At 56.2% G+C, this 14738-nt stretch overlaps 1 protein-coding gene across 2 annotated transcripts in view; it reads right to left on the bottom strand.

Annotated features, from left to right (window-relative positions):
• DUSP8 (dual specificity phosphatase 8) overlaps positions 1-14738 on the bottom strand; it is a 35974-nt gene that overhangs the window by 15094 nt on the left and 6142 nt on the right. For both annotated transcript variants that reach the window (XM_082760649.1, XM_082760650.1), the window contains 2 exons: positions 8793-9195; positions 3062-3200 (listed from right to left, as the gene is read on the bottom strand). In XM_082760649.1, the coding sequence (XP_082616775.1) occupies positions 3062-3200; positions 8793-9023 (370 nt within the window). In that variant the 5' untranslated portion in view covers positions 9024-9195. The remainder of the gene's footprint in view (positions 1-3061; positions 3201-8792; positions 9196-14738) is intronic.

Here is a 14738-nt window from a genome sequence, read left to right as displayed (position 1 = left end):
TTGTTACATTCTTTCCGAATCCTGGGAGTAAACAGCCGCTCCAAATTTAGAAAGAACAGGGCTGGAAAATTTAAACATTCCTTGAAGAATTGGTACAAACGGCGAGGGGGGCGGGGGGCTGAAGATGATCTCACACGCGCTCCCGAGCCAGATGAAAAGCTCATGACTGGAGCTCGGAAAGCAAGCGAGGGGCCTGTTTCAGGTCGGATAAAGCACGGATAAACCTGGACCAGAGAGAGCCTGCGCCATGCGGTGGGACCAGCACTGCCCCCACCCTCCAGGTGAGCCTCCGAGGGCTCCCCACCGGTTTCCTCCTTGCTCCATACTGGGACCAGTGGCCACACACAGCTAAGCGGTGCAGCAAAAAGCACCGCCATCCCCAGAGCCCTGCTTGGTCCCAGCATCATCCCGAGGAGCATCCCTCGCCCACCGCTTTGCTCGGCTGCGGAGGAGGCCAGGGAGATTTGGCTCCGCTCGCTGCCATTCAGCGAGGAGCCGGGGATGCTCAGCACCCGGCAGCTCAGCACCGCGCCGCGGCTCTGGCCGGGCTCCAGCACAAGAGCTGGCATCGCTGGAGCCATCAGCGGCCGATGGAGCCAGACTGCTGCCGCTTCATAAACAGATAATGGCTGTTAATAAAAACAAAGCGGGAGCTCGCAAAGGGGGGAAAAAAAAAAAAAAAGCAAAGCAAAAAAAAAAGCAAAAAAAAAAAAAACAAAAAGCCAAGGGTTTGTGCTGAAATAAACAAAGGTTAAAGAACAGTCAGGCTCCTGAAGGAATAGCAAAGCTGGGCTGGAGGGAGGGAGGGGGCATTACGTAATGCAGGAAAAATGTTGGCTCCATTCAGTTTTCCACCACTTCATGTGATGTCAGGAAAACCATATAAATCAACAGGCTTTCTGCTCCCACGGATGGAGGGCAGCAAGCAGCACTATTTATACTTACACAATTAAAAAAAAAAATGTAAGGGGGGGGAGAGATGATGATGATTTGCAAGACTGGGAATAATTGACTCAGATTCCTCCTTCCGAGCCCTGCTGGAATTGCTGCTCTGGGGTTGTTAACCCTTGAGGAGCCCCTGCCCTCGCTCCTGCCACCCCCAGCAACCCAGGCTCCGGCCTCCAGCCTCCACCAGCTGCTCTCAGGCAGGTCCATCTGAAAAACGATGTGAAAATGAGCAAGAAGGGCCAAGCATGAAGTTTGGGGACACTGAGGCATGGAAAATGAAAAATGATGCGCCGAAAGCAGGCTTGTTGGGACTCCTAGGTCCTGACCCTGCTGGGGATGATGTGAGATGGGGACCTGAATGGCTCAGTTTTGAGACTGATTGGGCTGGGCACACTGGTCTGGGGATGCTCAGGAGTCAATTCCCAGCAGCTTTTAGCAGTGGGAACCCCCTCTGTGGGGGTAATGAAGGCTTGTAGGTAGCAGATCTAATATCTATATGTGGAAAAGAAGCGAAGCCAAACTTAAGGTTGATTTTTAGCATCAAAATTTGCACCAATGGTCTAAAACCACAGCATGAAGTGAGGGACAGAGATCAGCTCGTTAGCACATAAATACATAGTCCGCTTGCGTTGGACCCAGAGCAATGGAGAGGTTTCTGGGTTCCTCCATGTGCACGTACATCACACCTGATGCCATGGAGGGAATGGGGCAGAAAGGGTGGCACTGGGAGCAACCTGGGCAGGATGAGGTGCGTGGGCCAGGATGGGTCAGGTTGAGGTTGGACCTGATGCCCTGGTGGGGTGCTGGTGTCCTTGCAAACCCTCCCAGGCTGGCGCACCGTGCTCACGAGGCAGGGAGGGTCCTGGCAAGGGGTCGGGATCCAGCCCCGTGTACACATCCTCTCCTCAGACCTCCCAAGCGCCGCAAACCCAGGTCAAAAATAACCCGGCTGCTGCCCACATTACAGGAAGGAGGAAACTGCGTGTGTCAGAAAGCGCGCCCAGCCTCCCTCTGGATGCTTTCAGCAGTGTTTTTGAGTCATGATTTCCATATAAAACTCAGCAGCCATGACCCAGTGTGCTACATTTCAGTTCCCTTTTTTTTTTTTTTCTCTCCACGCATTAGCAGCCTGCGTTCCCCATTAGCAGGCTCCGGGCCGCGCAGCTCGCGACGCCGTGGCACAAGGAGCTGGGGAGGCTTTGCCAAAACCTCAGCAATTACCAGTCGGGAACACGGCTCTTTGAGGACTTCTGCAGGGGAAAGGCAGGGTGGAAGGGAAGGGCTGAGAAACCTGTTAACAGGTTTTAATTGGGGGCTTTAAAACATCACCTAGCACCTCGTGCAGGCAGACGTGCTCCTGCCTGGGGGTTTTTGGTGCAGTAGCTGGGGAGGATGGAGACAGTAGCCAAAAAATGAGGATGCTTGTTTGCTTGCATGGGCTGGGCGCTGGTGGCAGTGATGGTGACACCATCCTAACAAGACACCAGAGTGTGGGTTTTTTTCAGGTCCGCTGCAATGGCTGCTTTCTGACCCGTCTCAGTGACCCAATCTACCTTCACCTTTTCGGCATCGTGCACCAAGCTGTGCCCTTGGTTATGCCACAAAGACCTTGGGCAAGCTCACAGCATCTTCCCCAAGCAGTGGCCTCAGCAGAGCTCCATGCTAGTTCTCTTTATATTGACTTCATGTAGCCCTTGCTTGCTTTTGAAACCCTCACCCTGTCAGACCTGGGTGCTTTATTCCCATTATTTCTCTGCTCTCTCCATCACGACTCCAGTTTGAAGCTGGGAGGTGGACAGTCAGCCAGGCAGCCGGCCCAGCTGCTGGGAATTAAAAGCAGCTTTCACTTTCCCTTCAAGGTGATGTGCTCATCACACATGATGCATGGCCACAACACCGTAAATCCAGAATAATTGCACAAGCACCAAGTGAAACGGTAACCCAGAGCCCCAGACAGCGGTGGGAAATACATGTAGTCTGGATGCACCATGGGGCCCACCACCCTACAACGCTGCTGGTGCCAGCAGCACCACCATCACCACCATAATCATCATCACCATCACCACCACCATCATCGTCACCACGGCCTGCCCTCGAGCCGCTCTGCTCCTACCTGTGAGGATGGAGACGCTGTGGAAACAGCTGTCCAGCTTGCCCAGGAGGATGGAGAGGAAGCTGTCGGCAGCCAAGCCGGTCACGTCCCGCGTGCTCTGGTCATAGACCACCACGTCCTGGTGCTCCTCTGCCTCCACCTGCAGGGAATAGCAAAAAAACGGGCGCTGGAGAAACTGAGGACTTGCTTCTGCCCATGGAGCATTTCCATTGACCACAGCCAGAGGACAACCCCAGTGGTTGGGGTACCACATGGCTGAGACTGTCCCGTGGGTACAAATGGGTAGTTCAGCACCAACGCCAGTTGCAGCAGCCATGCCAACAGTGAGCAAATTTGAGTGCCCTACCTAAAATACTGCTCCCCCACAGCACTCACCATTGCTTTGCCATTATTTAACCAGCAGGACCCCAGCCCCCCACCCTGGGGAGGCACAGCTCAGCACACCTGCTGAGCAGCCTGATGGATGGCAAACACGTCCATCACGCTGCGGGAGGAGTGGGCAGTGGCTGGAAAGCCAGGGGGATCCAGCAACTGGATAATGCCCAGCCCTGCGGGCACAGGGAGTCCTTCTGGTGCAATGCCCTGCCATGTGCTGTGCTCCCACTGAAACGTGAGGGCTGGAGCTGCTGCCTCCCATCGTGGTGATCAGCGCAACCATTCCCATGCATACCTGATCAGCAGGGACTGAAACCTTGTTATGGGACTCCTCAAGCTCAGCACTACTCATAAGCACTCTCCTCCTTTTGCTCCATCACTTGCATGCCCTATCTCACCACCCTTGGGTTACTATAGATATTAAAGCAACCACAAACGCAATGCTCAGAATCAATCCCCCCATCCCTTGAGAAGGTTTCTGCAGCACCCGGAGATGTGCAGACATCTTCCCAAGGCAGATCCAGCCCAAGGCACAGCGAGGCAGCAGCTGGGCTGTTTTGACACCCTGCTGCAGGTGCTTCCCTGCCATGAAACGTGAGCTACATCCCAATAAAACCGCAACATGCATGGATTTAGCTGAGCTCATTGCGGCCACTCACCGCAGGGCTGAGGACAGCCTCATGCCCTCAGAAGTCACCGCTGCCCTCACGGGGCACTGGGAAGCGAGCTTGGCCACGCAGGTCAGCGGGATGAAGGGAGGGAAGAAAATGAAACGGCAGGAGGAGAGGGAGGAGGAAAGGATGGGGGAAATTTAAAATAAAATTTTAAAATAAATTTAAAATTGCCTAAGGTGCCCTGGGTAAAATCAGCGGTCATTTCTCTAAGCGTCATCGATATTCTTTACATTATTAACAATAAGCCATACTGTTTCTATAAGGGTAGCTCAGCGTGGGTGAAACTCCTCACGAGCAGCCGAGGTGACCCGGGGAAGCCACCTGGGGGTGAACCAGACAAGGACATACCCTTAGGAACATCTCATCCAAAGGAAACCTCTGCTCCTGCCATCCAGCACAGCACAGTGTCCCGAAAACCCAGCCTGAAGCATCTCCCCAGAAGTGAGGCAAGGAAGGGACTGAGCAGGGGCTCGCACCCCAGCCAGAGGGGCAAGCAGGGGAGATAACAGCTCTGGCCTAGCAGAATTATCCCACAATAGGATTTAGTGTTCCCTCTGCACGGGGAGGCTTTGTTTTGGCCATTACTGCAGGGTTGCTGAGCAACGGCAGATATGTGTGACACGGTTTACATCTTATTAAAGTTATAAGGTTTCACTCGATGTAAATGCCAAACAAGCACTGGCCTTGCGTGGCCCAGCTGCAGAAAATAAATATCCTGCTCGGTGGGGCAAGGGCTGCGGAAATGGGCTGAGGGCAGAGATGGGCTTGAAGAAAAATACACTTTGCTTGAGAAGGGTTCATTTTTCTGGTGGCACATCACACGTGGTGGTGCTGGCATTCCCAGTCCCACGGGTCAGATGGAGCAGGGACAGCATGGATTTCATCCAACCCTAGAATCACCTCGGTTGGAAAAAACCTTCAAGATCATCCAGTCCAACTATCATCATCAAGTCCAACCACTCATCATCAAGTCCAACCAACGTGAAGTCCAACCATCATAATGAAGTCCAACCAACATCAAGTCCAACCATCGTCAAGTCCAAACATCATCATAAAGTCCAACCAACATCATCAAGTCCAACCATCACCAAGTCCAATCATCAAGTCCAATCCCCAAGCATTTTCCTCCTCTGCTGCCCGAGTGCACAAGAAAGGAAGGATGCTGAAGGGCTGCTGGTGGGATGCAGCGTCTGGAAAGGATGACACACAGCTTGCCATGAGGCACAGCTGGCCTTGACGGTGCTACTTTGGACTTGATGATCTTGAAGGTCTTTCCCAACCTAGAGGATTCTGCTTCAGGTGCTATGGTCCCACCAAGTCACCCATGTCTCTGCCCCCAAGCCTTGCAGAAGCATCCTTGGGGAGCCCATGGGACATCAATGGGGAGCTCATCACCACCTCGGAGGTATCTCCCTATGGACATTTTGTCTTGGGCACCGGGTGGTTTGATACACCCCGGTGCTGGCTCTGCCTGCTCCACGCTCCCCGGCTGCTAAGCGGGGATGATGCCACTTGTGCAAAGTGCTCTGAGCCCTCCAGGTGATCTGGGCTAAGATAAGAGTGACGTATCCTTATTATTCCAATTACTCCGGACATCACAGCCCCATTTTGTTTCAAAACACGGTGAATCACCCCACTGAAATAACACGGCTTCCATAAACACACAGAGCAGCCAGGCACATGGCTCAGAACTAAGCCCCGGCTTTCCCTTGAGCAAGGCAGCTGCTTCCAGGGCCAGGCTCCTCCAGTAAATAAATAAATGTCCCCACAGCCCTGGTGGACCGTTGTCATGCCTCTAGCCGCTGCTGTAGCCATTCCCAGAGACAGCTGCATTTCAGGAAGTGAGAACAGGTCAAGATGTGGGAAGACTTTCCAAGGAGATCTTAAAAAAGTGAGCTTCTCAGCATTTCCCTCCAGAAATCAAAATAAACCCCCAGGCAGGAATTTCCCACAACCTCTTCCCCCGAAACGGCACTGAGGAGCTGAATTATTCCAGCCGATAGCGGGAGAAAGGTTTAAAAACAAAAACAGAGCAGGTAGCACAGCACATTTTTGTGCTGAGGGTGACTATTGCTGTAATAATCGGAATTCCTGGGAATAAAATAAAAGTAGTCCTTTGGAAAATGGATTACTGCTGCAGTTTCCTAGCCCAGTCCATGGGCAGCGATGGAGTTCAGCATCTCTGTGCCCAGCGGGGAAGCAGTGCACAAGAGGACTCAGGGAGAGGTGGCTTAGCTGTGCCCACATTTCCAGGGCAGATGAAAAGCAGATTGTGACAAAAGAAGAAAGGGTGATATATTTTTTTCCCTATTTCTTCCTTCCCAGCAAATGGTCCTTGCCCAAGACTTGCTGTTATCCCGCAGCACTGCCCCAAAGCAGCGCACCCAGGAGGGTTGCCAGTGGTGCCCTCCCTTCACATCAGGACGGAAAACTGCCCTGCGTTGCCCTCTGCCCAGCCAGGCGATGGGCAAAACATGACCAGTGCCTGGTGGGGGCTGGGATGCGCAGGTCTGGGGATTTTGGGGCTGTGCAAGCGACGGGGGAGTGCATCGAGGTGGGCTGCCAGCAGTGCCCCTTCCTTCTGGGCAGCAGCGCGGTGCTCCCGGCCGCCTTTGTCTCAGCAGCCCCGGCCGGGAGCAGGAAGCGGGAGGAGGGCGGGAGGCCCGTCAGGAGGAATAATGGGGCCGGACAATCGCGCCACTGATGTCACCCTTCCTGCCATCTGCTCCCAGCACCAGCCGTGCCCCTGTCCCCCCCTGTCCCCACCACTTTGCTGATCACCCTTCGGCAGGTGCACCGGCGAGCCCTGAAAATAAAGGCTCCCCTTCTCCACGTTGCCCAAAGCAGAACGTTTTTCCCCAGATCCTGACCCGCCTTCTTGCCCCAGGGGACATGCCCATATCTCCATCCTCCCGCTGCCACCGCTCAGCCTCCTGCCACCCTCCACATGGGGACAGCGGCACAAAAGGCTTGAACACCCCAAACCACAGGCAACACCTCGCTTTGTGCCAGCTGAGCATACGGCCATGACCCCCCTCCTTTTCCCCCCAGCTGCCCGGGGCAATTGGCTTAACCTCATAAGAACACCCTGAAGCTTAATTAATTCCTGGGCTGAGCATCCCCAAAACACCCTTGCCACGGGGTTCGTGTTGCATCCCCGCTTGGTATCCAGAGAGCTGCTTAATGATGCAGGACTGGGAGGAGGCGGCTGCTCCTTGCACGGGGACACCGGCAGCCCCTAGGTGACCGTGAAGGTTGGGGACAACCCTTAGCAGGGCAGAGCCAGGGTGGGAGCCACCTGTGCTGGCGCAGGAGCATCCTTTGGGAGCTGCTGCCGCCCGCTGCGGCATCTCTGCGGCTGCGAGCTGCAGCGTTGCAGGCGGGCCTGCATCAGCTGACGTTAACTCTTGGTGCTCCCCATCCTCCTCTTTCTGCCCCCACCCCAAAGTCGCATTGCTGCTGCTGCTGCTGCTGCTGCTGCTGCTGCTGCTCCACGTGACGGCGGCCACTGCAGAGGTGACCCTGGCCGGGAGGAGGGCGGCTGCGCCACACCGGCTCCCGGCTCGCCAAAACTGATTATTCTTTGCTTTATTCGCCCGGGGGATTGACGAAGGGCTCAGGCCGCTGGGGAATCGCTCCCTGCAATCCCCTCCGAAGCGGCCAGCCCCATGGCTGGAGCAGCTTGGAGCGAGGCCGGGCCCCCCCTCCCCGGCTCCTTGATCCCGGCAGGGTGATGTCACCGGCAGCCAATGCGGGCCGCGGTGGCTTCGCGGGGTGGCGGGGGGGGGACACGCCGCAGATGGCTCCAGCTGGGCCCAGCATTTGATTAATCGCCTGAATTACCCTCGTTTTGCCATAAAATTACGGGGATGGGGTGAGGGGGGGGGGGGGATGCTGGGGAATGGTAAAAGCAGGAGCGCATCGGTAAAGGAGTGGGCTGCCGTGGGGGTGCAGAGCCCCAAAATGCGGGGCAGGGGGAGGCAGGGGGTCCCCTTGCCAAAAGCATGCTGCGGAGGGGATGTGGCATTTTGGGGATGTGGTACTTTGGGGACGTGTGGCGGATGGGGTGACGGGTCCCTGGGGAGCCTGGAGGGGAGAGGTGCCAGGCCACCCTCCCCCTGGTCACCCACAGAGGGCAGGACCCTGCCCAAGCCACCGCGGGGGCACCCAGCACTATTTCGGCCAGCCAGCCGTGGCTTGGAGCCACCTCTATTATTTAACCAGGAGAGATAGAGAGAGGAGCCCGGGAGAGATAATATGCCATGACACCGGATAAGAGCTCCTGGCGTCACAAGGGAGGAGGATTACATGTCCCTGAATGGAGTTAGAGATGACAGAGGGGAGGGGAAGAGTTTTTAGCAAGGGATTAAGCTTACAGCTCCAGGAAGGCTTTGGGGGGCTGCTTGCCAGCGCAGGGCAAGCCCTGAGGCTGACGTACCTGTTAGGCTGGCCTGGGGAGGGGGATGCCGTGTCACTGGGGTGGGGGCAACGAGCAGGTCCCCGAGGACAGCCCTGTGGGGTGGACGGGGTGCCAGAGGGAAGGCAGCAGGTAACAGGGTGCAGGGAGGGAGGAGCAGGTCACACGGGCCAGGCATGGCCGGATGGAAATGCATCCCCCCACCCTGCATCTTTCTCCTGGGGGAGAGGTTTCCACAAGGACAGGCGAGGGCCAGACCCCGTACCTTCATCTTGGAGGCGGGCTGGATGAGCTCCGTGATGGAGACCTTGTCCTGCTGGAGCCGCCTCTTGACCAGCTTGGAGCAGCAGATGTTGACGGAGCTGAGGACGTGCCAGGAGTTGTACTCCACGAAGGAGCGGCTGTCGATGACCAGGGTGCCCTCCGCCCCGTTCCTCAGGAGGCTGGCCAGCTTCTTCGGATCCATCACTTTGCGTGGGAGCCTGTCCCCGGCCATACCGGGCCCGTCCCCTCTGCGGCGAGCGGGGGCAAGGGGTGCGAGGGCAGGGAGGGGCTGGCACCCGTCTCCCCCAGGGGAAGCAGTGGTGGGGCGAGGTGCAAGTGGGGCAGCTCCCGTCCCAGGCTCTTCACGCTGCTAGTGCCCAGGGTGCCGACTCATTGTGCTGAACCTGGAGGGAGAGGGAAGGGGGAAAACGGCGGTCAGGTGGCAGCAAAACCAGGTGCTCACCTGGGGCTGAGTCCTCGAGGAGGACCTCAGGAGGGCACAAGGGTGCAGGCACACCTCCCAGGCATCCGTGGCTCAGGAGCTTCCCAGGCCAAAGGTTTTTTCTTTGTGTTTAATAGCCCTCGGTGGAGCTTTCCTCCAAGAATTTGTCTAATAGCTTCTGGAAGCCATGTCAGATTTAACAGGCTGGGAGCAGCCTTTTCCCTGTTTTTCCCTGAGGCTCAGGGCTCTTCAGGGGACCCTGGTGTCTTCTGCTGGGAGAAGCCACCCGTGCCCGCTCCCTGTTCACCCTCCCAGTGCACCTCACAACTCGGGAGCCCCTTGGGTCACAGCACCCGCAGAGCAGCTCCTCGCATAGGCACCTTTTGGCAGTCCTTAGGTTTTAATGGCACACGTCATTGCAGGCCTGTTTTAATGGCATTAGGTTTTAATGCTGCGGCGGCCATTCAGAAAATAAGCAGGGCTATTACCAGGCTCCTCTTGTTCCTGCCAGACGGTGTTTTAGAGCGAACCCACAAGCTGTTGCATGGGAGCTTTAATGCATCTGAATTAGGAGGACTATGACTACCGTGCCTGAAAAGGCCAGCGTAAAGACCTTCATTGACTTCTGCAGGGCCAGGATTTGGTCTATGAACTGCAGAAGGCTTATGAGGCACCCTGATCTGGGTAAGCCAGCAGCTCGTAGAAGCTCCCACACCGTCAGCCCTCGTGGTGCAGGCCCCAAAGGAGGACACAGAGACACTTGGGGAGGGCACGGTACTGCAGCAACAAGGCTACACGGTGCCTGGTGCTGTCCCACTTGTACAGGGAAAGGTGCTGCATGCCTCAGCCTCATGAGAACTTTTACACCAAGGAAACAAAAGGTCCTTACACCAAGCCCAATGCTCATTTCTACTGCACCGTATCTCTGGGTGAAATGACAGGGACCTCTGCTCCCCATCACCAGACCTGGAGGACTCAGCCAGCTCGCAGGGACAGGACATGGGGCTGCAGAATACGAGGATGGGGGCTTCAGAATCCACAGGTCTCTGGCCCACGACCCTTAGCAGCCCCGCCACATTGCTGGGCAGCTCCCCAAAGCAGGGGGTAGATGACCCCGCATCACACGCATGCTGTTAGCACATCTATTCAACTTAAGGGGGAAAAAAAATCCCCTAAATGCTGCCACAGCGCCGGCCCCTCCTGGCACAAAGCCCTTCGCAGCCCCATTGCACGGTGGCACCGCTGTCCCCGGCCCCACGGCGGGCGGCTCACGGTCCCCCCTCGCCTCTCCCCTCCCCGCAGCACTCCTCCGGGGGGGGCTTAAAAATTGAAACAGTTCTAATTAGGGGGTGATAGGGGGAGCGAGGCTGGCTCCTGCTGGGATATGACACACCTCATTACATTGCTGCTGCCTTGCCAGAAGACCCCCTGCTGTACCTTGGCTATAGAGCCAGGGCACTCAGAAAGGATGCAAATTAGCCAGCTTTTCCCCTCCGTCTTTCTTTCACACCCCACTCCCCAAATCGCTTTCTGCTTCCCATCCCCATCAGGACAGCAGGCTGCGAATTCTTCTCAGCTCTTCCAATTACATCCAAGAAATAAAAGGGAGCGGAGGGAGGCGACAGACAAAAAGCTGGGGATAATGCTGAGGCAGAGGGATAAGAATGAGAGGCTGAAGTGGGAGGAAGGAGTGATCCGATGCATCGGACACATTGCACAGTGTCTGCAAGATAACAGGATATCTGCTCCCCAGAAAACGAGCGAGGGTGAACCTTGGGGGGGTCAGACACAATTAGAGGGGCTTGGGAAAGCCAGAAGATCCCAGATCTCCCAACTGCTCTGGGAGAAGCCTGTTTGGAAGAGGCTTTCCACGCACCGAGTTCTGACAGGTGACTGGGAGCGCGGGGGGGGTGAAGTCAGGGAAGGCACAAGAGGTTCCCCACCTCTGCTAACAGCCACCCAAACATCTGGACAGATGTCTGTCTGCTCCAGCACGGCCAGTTAGAGCTGGTGGCAGAGACAGGCGACACAAGTGAGCCTGCTCTGACACCCAGCTCCAGCAGGGAGATGTGGAGGGAGGCATGGCAAGGCAGGCCCATGCTGCCTCCCCTTCCTGGAGCCTTTGGAGGGAGATGTCCGACAGAGCGTGGTCTTAGGCCGCTGTAACCTTGGTGGTAGACCCAAGATTGAGAAGGAACCGGGTCCTGAGCTTGTATGTCGCCCTCTTGTAGGCCAACCCTAATGCAAATTCCAAGGGATTGGAAAGGAGGAGGCACAGACAGGGAGCACCACGAAGTAAGAGGTCTCCTGCCACCCCACCACGGTGACCAGAGACTTGTCTCCAGCACAGGGGAAAAGGTTAACCTGGGACCTAAATTGGGGTTTCAGAAGTGTACCTGTGTCCCTCGCTTATCAGTTTATTAAAGCCATCTTAATCTTCTTGAGTGTTCCCGAAGAATATTACCATAATCCTTTAATCCCACCTCTCCCTGGAGTGCCTGTAATGAGGGAGATGGGCGCAAGGCTTAGCTGAATGGGGACAGCGAGGCAGGAGGGGCCAAGCTGGATGGAAGGACGGGCAGGGAGCCCAACACCCAGCCTGGGCAACCATCGGCACTCCATCCCTGCTGCTACCTCCACGGACACATGTGCTTTGTGAAGGGTGCCACCAGGACCTTGGCACAGATGGGTGCTGTGAGCCAGGCTAAGGGCAAACGCCCTTTCCATCCTCTTCTGGTCAGCCAGAAGGAAGAAAACCCCAAACACACCCTGACCTGGGTCTGTCCCCGTGGCAGGACGGACCACGGGAGCTCGGCCCTGCGCTGGCCCAGCAGTCACAAGGGGGAGGCCACTTCCTCAATTACTTCTCTTGCACAAAGCCCCGGCAGAGGTACGTGGTTACGGGATGGGCATGGATCTGGTTTCTCTTGTACCAGAGATGTTAACAGGAAGGCCAGCATGTTTCTGAAGCAACCATAAACCTCACCAACCGGTGCGTCTACTTGTCTCACCAAGCTCGTAGCTGTGTCCTGGAGATCTCTACCCTCCACTCGTGGTCCTGTTCAGGAGCTCCTAGCTTCCTACTACTCAACACTTCCCTCTTCTCCTAGCCCTTTCCCACTTCTTTCCACTGCTGTTTCCTATTTCCGTTCAAAATAAATATGGGCAGACGTGACCAAGATGAAGAGGAAAAGGGAAAAAAAAAAACAAGAGGAGAACAGCCACAGTGCAGGCAGCAATTCAGTGGTGCTTCCCAGCCTGCAGGGGACACGCAGCAAAGGACCTCAGATGCACTGCTGCTCATCTCCCGAGGTATTTTGGAGACCAACACCTGCTTCTAGCAAAGGAGAACTTGCAAAATGAAGGAGCTGAAGAGCAGAAGTAGGATAGGGCTGGCTGCTGGTGGAGGACCTGGAGGTGCTGCGATCTGCCTCATGAGCCAGGCTGCGCAGAGGTGAAGATGTGGGAAGGGGCAAATCTGGCAATGGGGGTGCTGGAAGAGGCACCCACACATTCCTGAGCACAGAGCTAAGGGAACAACCCTGGGGACAGGCAGCTCTGAGCCCATCAACCTCCTGAGGAGCTGTGGGTGCCCCATGCCTGGAGGTGCCCAAGGCCAGGCTGGATGGGGCTGGGGGCAGCCTGGGCTGGTGGGAGGGGTCCTGCCCGTGGCAGGGGGTTGGGACTGGGTGGGCTTTAAGGTCAATTCCAATCCAAACCCTTCTCAAACCTGTTTCCAGTGTGAAACATGGCATCTCTGCCAAGCTCTCCACCCCTTCTTCATCCCCATCCCCATTTCTTCCAAGTCCTTCGGCACTTAGCAAGCTCCCCTCGGCAGGCTCGTGCCGTTTGAGGGATTCCTAAATCATGGGCCTACGGCTAATTATTATTATTTCGCAGCAGCAATCAGGGACGCGGGGCTCATTAACAAGTTAGCACCTCTGGTTTCCCTGGAAACCCGCAGCTGCCAGGCAACGGCTGCGGCTCCGGCCCGAGGCGATGCCACCGCGGTGCCTTCGGCTCCATCCCAGCCCCAGAGGGATGCTCGCTCTGCATGCCTCCAGCTCAGCGGGACGGGGCAGGACCAGCCTTTAGGAAACCCCGGGGTGCCTCCCCTTGCTCCATCCCATCTGCTTCTAAGCCCATCTACTGACCCCCTTCTGCTGCTCACAGCACATCCCGAACGGCACAGCCGCCTCTCCCTCCTAGCAAGGGGTGCGGGATTTCTCCCACGGAGGGGGATTTGGAGCACAAATGGTCCCCCGGGGTGGCAGCAGGACGAAGCCGTGAGGTGCCTGCAGTAGCTGCATTGGAAGTGATGTAACTGCTGCCAATCCCTTAGCAGCTGATCAAGATCCCTTTAAAAAGCAGCACAAAAGATTTCTCTGCTGGAGATGGGAAAATGGAGTGTTTTTTTCCTCCTCCTCCTCCAAATGAGGTGAAAAAACACCATTAACCACATTCATTAAGCCAGACACGAAGTCTGCTTGCCCACCTCTCCCTAGAGAAGCTAAAGGGTGGGAGGAAGGACATTTTGTGACCCCCAGGAGCACAAAGATGAGACGGCAGCACCGGGTTGCCCCTCCATGGCTGCTGCCCTGTTCTCACCCTCCGAGACCCACAGGGGCTTTCCCAGGACAGACCAGCACCACACAGCCTCATCGATGCTCATCTCACTTCCCCATTCTCCACTTCTGACACACCATGGGCACCTTCTCCCCAAGCCAGAAGGCCCTCCCCGGAGGAGAGCCCCTGCACAACCCCTCCGTGCAGAGCAGCGTTGGGAAGGGGCAGCCTCCGCACGGAGGATGCTGGAGGGAAGGAGCTCCTCCATCGGAGGAGGTGGCTGAAGGTTGCACCAACAACTCTGGGTGGGCTTGGGTTCTGCTCCCAGAACGATTTCTGGAGATCTGAGTGCCACTGGGTCAGGAAAAGCCAATGGGGAAGCACAGCAGGCTAAACTGCCCGAGTCTAGGTGACAAAGCCACCATCTCCTCCTCCTGGACTCGTACTTTTAAGATCATTTATATGTTTTTCCCCCATAGCATCAGCACAAGCTTCCATTTTAAAGCCTACAAAAGCCAGGACCGAAGGTTATCCCTGCCCAGCCAGCCATTTGCCCACGCTGAGGACGGAGTGCCCAGGCATGCTGCTTTCTAATACCAAAGCTATCCCATTTCCACCCTCCTCCTGCCAAGCTGAGAGATGGCCAGGCTCATGCCTCAGAGCCGAAAGCACCTTCCCCTTTGAGCAGCCTGGCATGTGTCACGGCAGGCTGGAAGGAGGAGAACATGAGGGGAACCCAGACACAGTGATGATTTCAGGGCCCTCGATCCCCACCACCTGATATCCCCACTTCTGCTGCATCTCCACTGGATAAGGCCAGCAGAGACCACTCCGTGGGCTTATCTTGGGATCTCCAGTAGCTTGTTTGCCTTTTTGCAATAGGTACAGACTGAGGCAGCCCAGAAAGGTATGCAGCTGGATGCTTCAGGAGGGCTGGTC

The sequence above is a fragment of the Aythya marila genome, assembly GCF_965140915.1.
Source record: "Aythya marila genome assembly, chromosome: 5".
Taxonomy (NCBI): domain Eukaryota; kingdom Metazoa; phylum Chordata; class Aves; order Anseriformes; family Anatidae; genus Aythya; species Aythya marila.
Note: the sequence above shows the minus strand (reverse complement) of the source record. Positions and strands in the feature narration are given on the sequence as shown.